Source organism: Rutilus rutilus (assembly GCF_951802725.1).
Source record: "Rutilus rutilus genome assembly, chromosome: 3".
NCBI lineage: Eukaryota > Metazoa > Chordata > Actinopteri > Cypriniformes > Leuciscidae > Rutilus > Rutilus rutilus.
Window position 1 is genome coordinate 981,360 of NC_140211.1, and position 14,834 is coordinate 996,193.

Sequence of the window (14,834 nt, forward strand, 5' to 3'; positions counted from 1 at the left end):
ACCGAGACGTTTCCCTCAGTCGTTGCCTGAAATACATGAATTTACTCAATGGCATTCTATGCGGAGGAATACACACACACACACACACACACACACACACACACACACTCTCTCTCTCTCACTCTCTCTCTCTCTCTCTCACACACACACACACACACACACACTCTCTCTCTCTCACACTCTCTCTCTCTCACACACACACACACACACACACACACACACTCTCTCTCTCTCTCTCTCTCTCTCTCTCACTCTCTCTCTCTCTCTCTCTCTCTCTCTCTGGTAATATTTTACATATATGCTGGGTACAATTAATGGTATACGTTTTTATCATCTCATACATCTATTTTGTAACTATTTGTAGTGTAACCATAACCATATTTTGGCATTCAACTTTTTCAATTACAAATAATATGCTAATTATTGCTATATTAGCATTATATGCTAAGTGGCAGTGGGTGGAATAGACAAGAAATGTGCAGTTTTCTACCATCTTGCTAATAACATTTCTTTAGTCATTCGGCAGTCTTACACACTGACACGCTGCAGGAAATCCACCCTTACACACACACATGTGCAAATACACACATACTGAGTGTTCTGATGACGTCAGTGTTTTACTGAGGATCATTAAACTGACGTTAAAGTGAAAGTAAAACAGGAGAGAAAACAGGAGCATGTTTGATTCTCACTAAATTATGTCTGCTTTTATGAATTATATTTAAATATTAATGTGCTGAATGTGTCTAATGGCTCAAATTCATCGTAATTAACACTGTGATTTAACGGACGAGTCTCTGTCTCTGGTGAGTTTCTATTTCCTCGTTGAACACGACAGTCTGATTTATTATATCTCTCATATTATTCGTGTGTTTCTGGAGAAATCCCTCAGAGTTTGTTTTATTTGAGTCTGTCTGTATTTTCACAGAAATGATGTCGATTATTATCATCGCTTTACTGGTGAATCTCCTCATAGAGACTTCAGGTAAGAAACAAACACATTTGGATTTCATTTAGTCTTTAATATTCCACACAAACCAAATGAAATCAACAAATGTTCATATTCATCGAGTAATTTGTATATGTGAATACTTTCTATTATTATTGCACTATAGATTAAATATTACACAGACATGGAAGATTATTTACAATAGGTTATTTGAGACACAGGCGATCTTATCTCTAACTCCACTGCTTCAGTATTCAATATCAGAGTCTAAAGTGCAAAAATAACCCTGGTTAAACATTCACTGTTTACAATGCTTACATGTATTTCTAACGTGTGCAAAACTGCTCCAGATTTACAACCACAATGACTAGTACATATAATGAATAAATACGGTATAGGTTCAGCAGCATTTTTTAGTTTTGTAAAAGCACTTTTATAATTACCTTGTCAAATGTATCTGTGTTTTATATGTCAGATATTTAAATTTAATCAATTAATTTAATCCAACAGAATTTCTGTTGCCAATAAAATTTGATCAGCATCAACACAAGCCGTCTTTACACTGCCAATGTGGCACAGAACGGCATGTTTACACTTACAGACTGTTTAATGCTGCTCAAGGGTGGCATTAATGTATTTACACAACAATTGCATAATGTAATGGGATCAACGTAATTTTAAATTGTTTTTTTAAATAATTTTTTTTAAAGTAGGCCTATATAAATTATAAAATTAAACAATAGGATCTAATTACCGGGTAGGGCTGCAATATTATTATTGTCGATTATTGTCCTTGATATTGGAAAAACAAGTCTTCACATTGCTTATCTTAGTAGCACGAAAAACAAAACCGTTATTCAAATTGGGAACAAATTATAGCTTACTGAAAGTGAGAAAAGAACGTTCGAATGAGTTCATCAGAATGTTCCGGGTTACTTGACTGTAACCCTGTTCCCTGAAAAAGCGGAAAGAGATGCTGCACTGCTTAGCGCATTGGGAACGTCTTTAATAATGACCTGCTGTGAATATGGTGTGTAAACACGTCGATGGAATCAACCGGAAGTAATATAGCCTCGGTCGGTGACCCACGACACGAGGCTATAATTAGATGAGCCACGGGTGCATCGTCAGGCTTTTTCAGGGAACAGGGTTACAGTCAAGTAACCCAGAACGTTCCCTTTCAAAAGCTACAATCGATGCTGCGCTGCTTAGCGCATTGGGAACGAGAATGCCCACGCCGTCGTGCTTGAAGGTGTCTGGACTCCTTACGGTTGTGTAGGTGTGCTCACAAGAACGCAAGAAAGCCTGTGACGTTGACTCAAGGACGTGAGAGCCCGGAGTGGCATGAACATCCAAGCTATAAAATCTTATGAATGTGTGCAGAGAGGACCAGCCTGCCGCATCACAAACAAGTTGTAAGGGGGTACTCATAGGCAAGAGTAATAGCACCCCGTCAACCAAGGCGTGGCAAGCCGAAAGAGCGGCCACATAAACCCTGAGGGTGGCGGGGCATGTGCCTGTTGATAATTTCTCCTGCAGGAAGTCCAGAACTGAAGAAATCTGGCAGTTGACCGGATCTGCATTATGTACGACACACCACCTTTCAAAGACACCCCATTTGTTGGCATAACTCTTTCTAGTAGAGGAGGCCCTAGCACTTAGAATGGTCTAATGGCAGGCGAAAGCCCAGTGTCCCTAAGTTGGTACCCATCAGGGGCCAAACATGAAGGTTCCACAGGTCGGGCCTGGGATGGAATATTGTGCCCTCCGCCTGGGACAGAAGGTCCCTCCTTTCCGGAATCGCCCATGGCAAGTCGTCAAGGATAGAGCTTGGGATTGCATCATCTCACTCTTAAAACTCATTCTTTCCTCACTCTCTCTTTCTTTCTGCAACCGGGGTCTGAGCCACAGAGATAGTATACGAAGCCCTCGGCGCATCACTTTTATTTGCCTTTGAGGATTGACCCTTGGATGAAATCCCCTGGCTTTTAGCCACAACTGAAACGGTCTCATGTGCAACAGCCCCAATGGAATTACCGTGGATGCTGAGGCCATGAAACCTAACATTTTTTGGTACTGACGAACAGTGCAATTTTGGCCTAGCCTGACTTTGCTCATGGTTAGCCGAATGGTCTCGATTCGAGCGGCAGACAATTGTGCCCGCATCGTGATCGAATCCCAAACGATCCAGAGATAAGTCATTCTCTGGGTAGGAGAAAGAACACCTTTCTTGGTGTTAAGTCTCAACCCTAGAGAAACTAGATGAGCTAACACGGTGTCTCTGTGTTGAAGCGCCACCTTTTGCGATTGTGCTAGTATTAGCCAGTTGTCTATGTAATTCAAAATGCAAATGCCCTGGAGTCTTAATGGAGCCAGTGCTGCATCCATGCATTTTGTGTACATGCGGGATGACAAGGCTAGGCCGAATGGAAAAACCCGAAACTGGTTTGCTTCGCCCCTGAAAGCGAAACTCAGGAACTTCCTGTGTTATGGCAATATTTGTATGTGAAAATATGCGTCCTTCAGATCGATCGTGACGAACCAATCGTGATGTTGAATTTGCGACACGACCGTCTTGACGGTTAACATCTTGAACTTGAGTGCTTTGACTGTACGGTTTAAGCCTCGAAGATCTAAGATTGGACGCAACCCCCCGTCCTTCTTGGGAACCAGGAAGTATCTGCTGAATGAATGAATGAATGAAAACTTTATTGAACAACATCAATCAACACGAAGTGTTCAAAAGGATAAAAACACAAAAAAGCCCAAAGGCTTGTTTCCATTGTGGTCCTTATGATGGAAAATGAATAACAGTACATGGACTAACAACATTGGGAACAATAAAAAAAGGGAGCAAAAAAAAATAAAAAAAAAATAAAATAAAGCTAATAAAAACACAATAAAACAAAAGAAACAATGACTAAATTCCCAAATAGACAAACAGACAATACAGTATTCCTACTACTTCAAGGATTTCTATTTCCTTTCTTTTTTTCTTTATAAGTTTAATAACCAATTTTTTACTGAAGATTTAAAATTATAATATGAAGAGCTCAACAGTTTAAGGTTTAAAGGTAAACTATTCCACAAGACAGCTGCAGAGTATAGGAAAGAGTACTTTCCCACACAGCTCCTAAAGCGACAGGGCCTATAATCTGTGAAACTCCCCCTGGTACAGTAATTGTGCGTATCACTAATTTTTGAAAAGTAATCACATAAATACTTGGGTGCCAGATTATTTCTTATTTTATAAACCAAACACAGTTTAAGTTGAGAAACCCTCTCCTCCACTCTGAGCCACCCAAGACTGGAGAAATGGTGAGAAAGAAGATGAGTTCTAGGATTTAATTTAAGAATCACTCTGATTAGTTTGTTTTGACAGATCTGTAGCTTGTCTTTAAGACCTTTAGTAATGCCTGTATACCAAGATGTACAGGCATAGTCAAGATGACATTGAACAAGCGCATCAGCCAGGATTTTTAAAGTTTTACTATCTAAGAGGCTGGATATTCTTGCTAGGAACTTAGTCCTTTGGCTTACCTTTAAAATAATTTTTCGGGCCATAAGCTCACCTGATAATTTGTTATCTAGTATACAGCCCAAGTAAGTAACTGCTTCCTTGGCTGTAATTTCAACATTACCTACGACTACCCTAAACCCCATAGCCTTTTTCAGTTTATCTCTAGACCCAAAAAGAATTGACTCTGTTTTGCCAAGGTGGAGAGACAGCTTGTTGTCTGTTAGCCAAACACTGAGGTTAAGGAGTTCTGAACTAAGCAGCCTTTCCACCTCTGATTTGTCTTTATGAGAGACTAGAATAGCTGAGTCATCTGCAAATAAAAACAAATTACAATCTATAGCTAACGACATATCATTGACATATAATAAAAAAAAGAGAGGACCCAAAATACTCCCCTGGGGAACTCCACAAGTTAATTTAAGTGGTGAGGACAAGGTCCCTTCCACATCTACCACCTGTTCTCTGCCCACCAGGTATGACCTCACCCACTGAAGAGATGCTGGAGAAAATCCTAGGGCTTTTAGTTTGTTCAAAAGGACATCATACTGAACCGTATCAAAGGCCTTTTGAAGGTCTATTAACACCATGCCACAATAATTCCCCTTTTCTACCTCTTTCCTAATAAAGTCTGTAAGATAAAGCAGACAGGTATCAGTGGAATGGGCTTTTCTAAAGCCTGATTGGAAGTCAAATAAAAGGTTATGTTCTGCTAAATAACTGTCTATTTGCTCATAAATGATCCTTTCCACAATTTTTGATATTGAACACAAGATAGATACAGGGCGAAAATTTCCGGGATCAGATTTGGGCCCCTTTTTAAATAGAGGTATCACTCTTGCCACCTTAAATTTACTGGGGAAATGTTTTTTTTCAATAGATAAATTAATAAGATAAGTTATGACAGGAGTGATTATTTCAGCAGCATCCTTAAGAAATCTGGCAGAGATGTTATCAAAACCGGTAGCCTTGGAAGGATTTAGGCCTTTAAGTTTTTTTAATACCAGCTCCTCTGTTACTTGCTTAAAATAAAAAGTGTTTGGCTGAACTCCCTTTTCTTCATAAAACGTATGCACCCTCTGTGGATCACTAAAAACACCTGACGCAGATGAAAGCTTCTGCACCAGATTTCTTGCAATTGTTGTGAAGAAACTATTGAAAGTATCTGCCACCACTTTTTTATCATACAATATGGACCCATTAATATCTAGGCCTATTTTACCTTGTTTTTGCTTAGGGTTCTCTTTTGTCCCCAAAGGCCTAAGAGTTGCCCACAATTTCTTGGGATCCTTTTTATGCTCCTCAATTTTAGACATAAAAAAATCCTTTTTCGCCTCATCCACCATTCGCTGAACCTTATTTCTGAGTACTTTATATTCTTTAAAAAGAACAGGCAGCTTGGTTCTTTTAAACTCACTTAAAATTTTATCCCTCAAGTAAATGGTGTCCAAGATATCATTATTTATCCAAGGCTGTGATCTTTGTTTAATCCTGGTCTCTTTTAATGGGGCTATCTTGTCAAGTATTTCCAAGAAAATAGATTGAAAGCAATCCCATGCTGTATCAACATCACATATGTTGGTAATTTCCATCCAGTTGATATTATTAAGTATGTCCTGAAAATGTTTAACATTATACCCTTTTAAACTTCTGCTTTTCACAGATTTGTGACATTTAATCTGAGCCCTCTTAACTTTCCTGATACAGTAGGTTAAAAAATGGTCACTAATTCCATACACAATGACACCACTTTGTAGAATTTTGCTTGTGTCAGATACAATAATGTGGTCAATGGCAGTTTGGCTATGCTCAGTTATTCTGGTTGGAACACTAATTAATTGGGTTAGACCATGCATTTTCAGAAAGTCACAAAAGCCATTGTATAGTGGCCCTTCTGTATTCAAAACATCAATATTATTATCTGCCATTAAAATGACTTCCTGGTTTAAAAAATCATGACAGCCTGCACTAACGCATTCCAAGGTTTGGATGAAGTCATTTTGATTTGGAGGTCTATAGACAACACCACACAAAATTGGTTTGCTTTTTGGAAGCAAAATATCAATCCACACAGCTTCAAGGTTAACATTGTCCAGGTCCCGTCTTAGATTGAAATCAATATCAGACCTCACAAATATGCAAACCCCACCCCCTTGTCTATTCCGGTCTTTGCGAACGATAACAAAGTTTTCAATTTCAACTTCGGAGTCAGTAATATAAGAATCTAACCATGTTTCTGAAAAACATAAAACACTTGCCTTGATTTTCCTGGCCAGCTCACGTACCTCCGTGATCTTTGGCAGTAAGCTGCGAATGTTTAAATGAAAACAATGCAAACCCTTCGATGCAAAAACGGATATTTGTTCCTCAGTGAAGACCAAGTTTTTACTTCTCACGGTAGTGGCCTTCGGCATCGATCTTGTAGCCGACACCACAGGTGTCTCCAAACAAACAAAGTGCGTGTCCGCCTCCTCACCTCCCCCGGATAGCAGTCCCGTCAGTGTTGCATGTCCTCCAGTTACCAGAGACTCCGCCGACCGCAGTCGTCCCGTCCTCGTCCCCTCCAGCGCCCGGTGTCCACCAGCGCCTGGCATTGCAGCCCCAGCAGCACACTGCAGCCGCACACTCGTCCGCCTCGGCACCCGGCATCCGCCTGCTCCCGAGTCCACCGCCGCGTTCGCACCAGGCATCTCCCGCTGCGTCTGCTGCAGCTGCCAATGTCCGCTAGCCGCATCGCTAATCACATTGGATGGCACAACATCCAGCAGACCCAAGGACAGCCCGTTCACCAAGTCCACTCTCTCGACAGCAGCAAGTTGCAGGTGACTGATCGCTTCCTCTATTTGTGCCTTCGTTGGCGGATTTCCTCTGAGTGCAGTCTCTGGACCAGGGCATTGATGTATATCGCCAGATAGCAATAAGTAGAGCGAGATTATCAAACCGTTGTTATTTTGGCGTCTGCTCACGGCCCAGGTTTTACGCTTTTGCCCAGTGCACAGAGACTTTGCCCAAACGCAAGTATGAATTACACCCCTTCCAAAGCCGAAATGTTTGTAGCCTGTGCCTGTTGTTTTTAAACTTATACTGATATGGATTTCAACTCCTTGGCATTGGGAGGAAATATTTTTCCTGTTCAGATTAACTCCAGTGCTATCAGTTGGATTTCCATAAAGGCTTAACAATAAAGCATACAATAGAAGAGCTACAAGCACACCTGTCTCACCCACCGCCATATTGGACCATCTGTAACTGCTGTAATAGCCCGACTGCCTCTATGGAAGAAGAACATGTTCTATGGCCTCTTTGCTCAGAAGAGTTTGTAGCTCTTGCGACAGTACATGCATCAGCTCCGGTCTCACAGAAGTGGAGAACATGCCATTGAAACGCGGAGGACGATGAATAAATTGGATTCTGCATCCTATCTGTACTGTGCTTAATACCCACGCAGAAATGCCTGGCAGAAGTTTCCACGCTGCCAGACTCTCTAAAAGTGGTATAAATTTTAACACTTCCTTTTGAGGGGATGTTAGATGTTCCGTGTCCTGGATGACAGCAGGAAGCAACGGAACATCTAACAATTCGCTGGAAACCGCTGCCCCCCCGAAGCGCCAGAGGTGGCGGGGATGGAGAGGTTTCGTGGGGGTAACGAGAAGGGGCGGTCAGATGTAATACGTGCCCCGTCCCACAGGGGGCTACCCCCACCAGACTGGGCGCCAGACCATCTGGACTTCTTCTTTCTGTTGATGATAGTCCTGAGGTCTGGCTTAGGAGGTTGGGTGGCCGATGGCCCCTCCCCTTGAGTGCGGCGAGGAAGGAACTGAACAAACGCCTCCTCATGTCTCTTAACCTCTCTGAACCTGGAGACTACTGTGTTGACCGAGTCGCCAAACAGGCCAGAGGGAGAGGCCGGGGAGTCCAGAAGAAAAACACGGTCCTTATCTGTTATCCCCATGAGGTTGAGCCACAGGTGCCTCTCTGTGCTGACTAATGCACTTTGGGATTGTTTTTAACTATGAAAACTGCTTTACAAATAAAATATATTATTATTATTATTATTATTAATGCAGACATAGAATGGCCGATGGCACGGGCCGTCTGTTTAGTGGCACGGAGAGACAGGTCTGTGGCTCGGCGCAGTTCAGAAAACGCTTCCTCATCTATCGTAGTGCCTGCACTCAAGTCCTTCAAGAGGTCAGCGAGAGGTATATGGTTTTCTCCATGATTTAGATAGCTCATCATGGAGGTCCTCGAAGAAGGGGAGAGACTGATGTTGCGGTCCCTCCCCCCTGCCACCGGACAGAAACCTATCCTCAAGCTTACTGCGTTTGGGGGTCTCTTGTTCGCGAGGCCAGTCAAGCTGTAATCTGGCCACCGCACAAGTAGCCAACTCAAGTAATTCCTCGACGGACTTATCGAAGTGCGAGGAATGCTCAGAGGTTGGCTTCTCGAAGTCCGTAGACCCAAGAGATTCATCATCGTCCCCTGCGTGAGCCGAAGAAGCACAGGGGTGCGCTTCGGGATCACGCGAGGGAACTTGTGGATCTGGTGAGTGAGCAAGCATTTTAGTTTTTGCACCTGTATCTTAAATTTCAACATGACATCATGACTTTGCGTAAACATACACGCCACTTTCAAGTCAAGTGGTGTGTTATCTATACGCATTTTGAGCTATCCGCGTGTATGTCCATGCCGTCATCTTCCGCGTGTATGTCTACGCCGTTAAATGTCCAAGTGATTCCGCGTGTATGTCTACGCCGTTAAATGTCCGAGCGAAACGAAGCAAAATGTAAATCTACATCTGGGGAGCGATATTTTTTTACTAGGATGGTAGGGGAAGACTCATAAATGGTATTAACCCCAGTGACGGGTAGGTTTAGGGACGGGGTTGGGGTTGGGGTAAGTCATATATATTTATATAGAGAGTAATGTAACGTTAAGTCAACGGCGTTGATAAACACGCTGAAAAGCGATTATGCGTGTTGATAGCACACCAAAAATGGAAATACGAATTGGTGTGTCATACATACGCCATTTCATGAGATCAGTCTGTAAATTTAAGGCATTTATGTGAGTATTGTGGCCATTTTTACCCCAAGCCCAAATGTGAATCCACTGCAATGAGAAACATAAAACAGCTTGGTTTTAAAGTGACTTCTGTGTGAGCTGTACTTCATACATTGTTACATAATTGACAATAGATAATGGACACTTTTTGCATGCACATTTTATCTGAAATATTGCTAATGCTATAAGTCACTGTAACTAGTAAAATAAAATAAATACAGTATATACATACATTAAAGACTAATGCATAGTATTTTTTTGGGCGGGGGGGGGGTGTCTTTCTGTGTCTCTCAGTGTCGTTCACTGTTGTGGTTCCTCGTGATCAGATAGTGGCTCTTGTCGGGTCCACAGTCACTCTGCCCTGCTGGATCTCTCCTCCTGAGAACGCTGAAGCTCTGGAGATCCGCTGGTACCGTGAAGAGTTCAGCAAACCTGTTCTCCTCTATCAGCATGGGAAGATCCAGGACGTCCAGGAGGAATCATTCAGGAACAGAAGCTCACTGACTCTGTGGTCAGATCAGTCTGGTGGACTGAAGGATGGAGACGTCTCTCTACGCCTGGAGAAACTCAGGATTCAGGATGAAGGTTCATTTCACTGTTATGTCAGTGGAGAAAGTGAATATGACAGCGGAGAGGTGGTTCTCAAAGTCACTGGTGAGTCAAAACCTACAATTCATGTTTTATGGATCATTAAAGCCTGTAGAGAGGACATTTGTTTTATTGCAAGGGGAAAACATTATTACATTTACATTTATTCATTTAGCTGACGCTTTTATCCAAAGCGACTTACAATTGCTATATACTGTATGTCAGAGGTCGCACGCCTCTGGAGCAACTAGGGGTTAAGTGTCTTGCTCAGGGACACATTGGTGTCTCACAGTGGATTCGAACCCCGGTCTCTCACACCAAAGGCATGTGTCTTATCCATTGCGCCACACCACCCACATGAACATGAACTTCCAAATGAATTGAAGAATCTGTGGTTGACTATACTCCTAATCATCCCCATATGTATATATGCTAATTGGCTTCATCACTCTGTCTCTTCTCCACCAATAAGCTGGTGTGTGGTGGGCGTTCTGGCGCAATATGGCGATAACAATATATTGCAATAATATTATCCAGGTGGATGCTGCACATTGTTGGTGGTTGAGGAGATTCCCCCTTCCATGTAAAGTGCTTTGAGTGCAGAGAAAAACGCTATATAAATGTAATGAATTATTATTATAATTCATTTTTAACACTATTTTCCCACTACCTTCTCAATGGAGGTGCCGAAGAGTCCCTATCCTTGCCGGACACCATCAACATGCTCTGCTGGATCAAGATGCCGCCGAGCAGTCTTCCGGGTCCATCAGATCACTAGGGCTGACAAGAGAGGGCTGAGAAAGCAAAACTCCAGCCAAGCATGAGTGGAGCTTCCTCACTGTAAACTTGTCACAGTATTCCATTCCATTTTCGCTGACCGAAAATGCCTGCAGGTCCCCTATACCCTCTTGATAGACATGAGCTCAGTCAGGATCTTAAGCTTGACTGACTGTTACACAGTCAAATGGCACTCTCTGCAGGGCTGTAAGTACAGCGGAGAGGTCCCAAGAGGGAATAAGGAATGGTCGAGGAGGATTTAGTCTCTAGGCGCCTCTCAGGAACCTGATGATCAGGTTGTACACTCCCGAAAACCTACTGTCTACTGCTTTGTGATGTGCTGCAATTGCAGCAACATACACTTTCAAGGCGGAGGGAGACAGCCTTCTGTTCAACCTCTCCTGCAAGTAAGAAAGCACAGAGCTGATCGGGCATTTACGAGGGTCTTCCTGGCGGGGAGGAACACCAATCAATGAACAGTCTCCACTTAAAGGCATAATCTCGCCTAGTAGAGGGGGCTCTGGCTTGAGTGATAGGAATTAAGATATTAGGAATTAATTGAGCAGATCTGGGGGGTCGTCTGGGATATTTCAAAGAAACACAGGGCCAAAAATGATCCGGTGGTAGGCCACTTAAGTCTGGAAGCCACACATGGAGGTTCCAGAGATCTGGACACGAGTGCAATGAGAAAACAGGTCCTTCCTCAGGGAAATTCCTTAGCTGGCATGAGGAGCATCATGTCCAAAAACCTGGTCCGGGTGGGCCAGTAAGGCGCATCCATCAAGACCGGCTCCCCTTTCTCCTGACCTTGCACAGTGTCTGTGCGAGCAAGCTCACTGGGGGAAATCCCCAGGGCCATCTGTGTGTCAGTGCATCCATGCCGGTCCCCTCGGTCATCATGGAGTAAAGAAGCTGGCATTGGGAGGACTCCGGAGAGGCAAACAAGTCTACCTGTGCATCTCCAAATCAACTCCATATCAGCATGGCAGAGTGACCTGAGCTTCTGCTGAGTTCAGAGGAGGAGATGTTGTGCGAGTTGCGACATGATAGGGAACTTTGTCCAACATTAAGCCTGGTGTGAACGCACTTGAATTGAACATGGACAAAAATGAAAATGTTTTTTTTTTTTTTTTTAGCATTATTTAATTATATATTTTGCTTCAGAGTTTAGTTCATATTCATATGGACTTTCTTTCTCAGATCCACCAGATCCACCAGATTCATCAGATTCATCAGATCTATGGAAGGCACTTTTCTTCACCATTCTCATCTGTGCTCTTCTGGGTTTGGTTGGGCTGATCCTGTACAAATACAGACAGAAACTAACAGGTACAATCTGGTTTGAAGATTTTTAAAAGAGTTTGTCTTTAGGAGTTTGTTATTATGTTTTATGCATCTCATGTGTTTTATCTGTTTTGCAGGGAAGAAACCAGAAGAACAAAGTAAGTAACATGAACTCATGCCATGTACATCTAAACTCAGTCATGGATCAGATGAACGCTTTCAGGCACAGGATTACTGTGAGAAAATACCTGTTCTTTTCTGAAAAGACTTTCTGATACAGTTAAAGTAGTCTATGGTGTTATGCCAGTCAATGCCGGAGATGGTTAAATGTGCAATTTAATCTGGAGAAATGATAATATGATGGTGGTTTGGTGGAAAATAGAATGAACTGAATAATGAAACAGTCAGTTCAGGATCAGGTCTGTCCACATATGTGTTAGTAAAAATTAACTTGATTAACAAATCATTGTCTTTTTGTTGCTTTTATAGTCTAACTGTAACATAAGAATTTGCTCACTTTCCATATTTGTCAATTATACTTTTCTCTGTTTACACATTGATAACTCTAGATGTCCTCAAAATTATTGTTTTTTTTTAACCTCAAATTGCTTGTTTTTCATTTTAGCTGGGGGAGAGATAAATATAGAAGAACTGAGGAAACATGCAGGTATGACAATCTCATTTACACACATTTCATATGCATATATGTAAATATGATCTCACACACACAAGTTTGAGGATTAATAATTGTTGCTTTGTTTTTTCCTCACAGTTCAGATCACTATTCACCAACATTATGTATCTCCAGATTTGTACATTTCTAAAGACCGTAAAATAGTGAGGCACAAAAAAGAATATAATCACACTGGAGAGGGATTCCCCTACAAATTATATGCATTTGGAGCCCAAAAATTTAAATATGGCCGTCACTATTGGGAGGTTGCGTTGGCACGAGAAGATACACCTCCTAAAAACTACTGGTTAATTGGTGTGGTGAAAGATGGAAATTTTCGTTCAAAAGACAAATCTTTTACTCAATCAAACGGTTACTGGTTCTTGTGTTCAGACGGTCCTAATGGTGTTTTCACCAACTCTGATCCACCAGTTACTCTCTCACTGACGCCGAGACCTGAACGACTGGGAGTTCTGTTAGATTGTGGTCACGGTCAGCTGTCATTTTACAATGTGAAAGAGAGGAAACATCTGCTGACCATGAGGATCAGATTCACTGGATCAGTCGCTCCGCTGTTTAATCCAGGTGTAGGAGATCAGAGTCCACTTACAATTCTGGATTGTACAGAACCTGTAGAATCAGCTGTAGAGTCCAGTGAACCTTTACTGAGTAACACAGAGTCTAAACCGGACGCAAGCGGCGCGATGCAACGCATCAAAAGCAAATAGAAACCATTATAATCAATGATGCTGTCTACACTGGATGATGGACAATAGTAAACTGATGCTCTGCTCTATTTCTGATGTACTCCACACACACACAAACACACACGCACACACACACACGCACACACACACACGCACACACACACACGCACACACACACACACACACACACACACACACACACACACACACACACACACACACACACACACACACACACACACACTAAAGCTGCTCTTTCAAGCCTTCTGTTTTTTCAGTTCGGTGACTTTAGTGATCTTGATCTTAAAAACTAATGAAATCCCAGCAGATATTTTCAATAGATGGACACTGTACTTTGGGGACTTTGTAATACATTTCTTTTATAACCCATATTGTAAATGATATTGAAGTACACTTTGATTGATTTTGTTGTTGTTGTTATTCTAATAAAAGACAATAAATAAATAATCAAAATATGTTTGTTTTTTCTTTATAAATGAGATCTCGAGGAGAAAAATCACCAGAGCACATCTGATTCAAACACACTGAGACTTCAGACATGATGAAGTAAAGAGATGTTCATGAGACACGCAGAAACACACACTCGATGCACCAAAGCTTTTGGGGCCACTGCTGTAAACCTCTTAAATGTGAATGTGAATTAATTTAGAAGTTCTCTTTCTTTCTCCATTAATCACAGTTGTGGTTCCTTACGGTCGGGACTACAGTCACTGCTTTTCTGTAAGACTTTCTTTCCTCAGGCAAACACAGGAGGAGATGTTCAGAACGGACACGGTTGAGCTTTAAAATTCTATTTTAAAAAAACACTGTGAACTTATCATAAGAGTAGTGCTCATGACTTGTGTGCTTTATTCTAAGTGTTCTGAAGTTATATGATACTTCTGTGTGATGAACAGAACTTGATCTCGACACTAAAGACCAGCAGTCTGAATATAAACTCCAGACTCAACCGCAGGAAGGAATGACACCTGATATACAGTGATGTTTGAGATGTTTGAGATACCTGTCCAAAGACTGTCCTCCTTCTTCATGACTCCTGATGTCTTGCTCTTCTTCTTTTGGGCTGGTTTGGGGGCGGAGCCGTCTGCTGATTGGCTGGATTTGATGCTGTCAGAATGAGAAAATGCAGAAATGTGAGAAGCTCATGAACGGGGGGCGTGGCCAAGATGGCAAACGACACACGCATTTTTTGTGCTTACAAAGTAACTTTCTTTTTACGCCATATGAACAACGATAACGTTCATAGTTTAATGG

At 42.0% G+C, this 14,834-nt stretch overlaps 2 protein-coding genes across 2 annotated transcripts in view; both read left to right on the top strand.

Moving 5' to 3' along the window:
* LOC311287874 (erythroid membrane-associated protein-like) overlaps positions 1–14,834 on the top strand; it is a gene marked incomplete at its 3' end in the record, with an annotated part of 177,103 nt that overhangs the window by 115,638 nt on the left and 46,631 nt on the right. The window lies entirely within an intron of this gene.
* LOC311287878 (butyrophilin-like protein 8) lies at positions 631–14,033 on the top strand. The gene is made up of 7 exons (XM_084404988.1): positions 631–806; positions 929–985; positions 9,825–10,184; positions 12,096–12,224; positions 12,317–12,337; positions 12,805–12,846; positions 12,952–14,033. Exons 2-7 carry the CDS (start codon positions 931–933, stop codon positions 13,578–13,580), a joined length of 1,236 nt encoding a protein of 411 aa, XP_084261114.1. The 5' UTR covers positions 631–806; positions 929–930; the 3' UTR covers positions 13,581–14,033.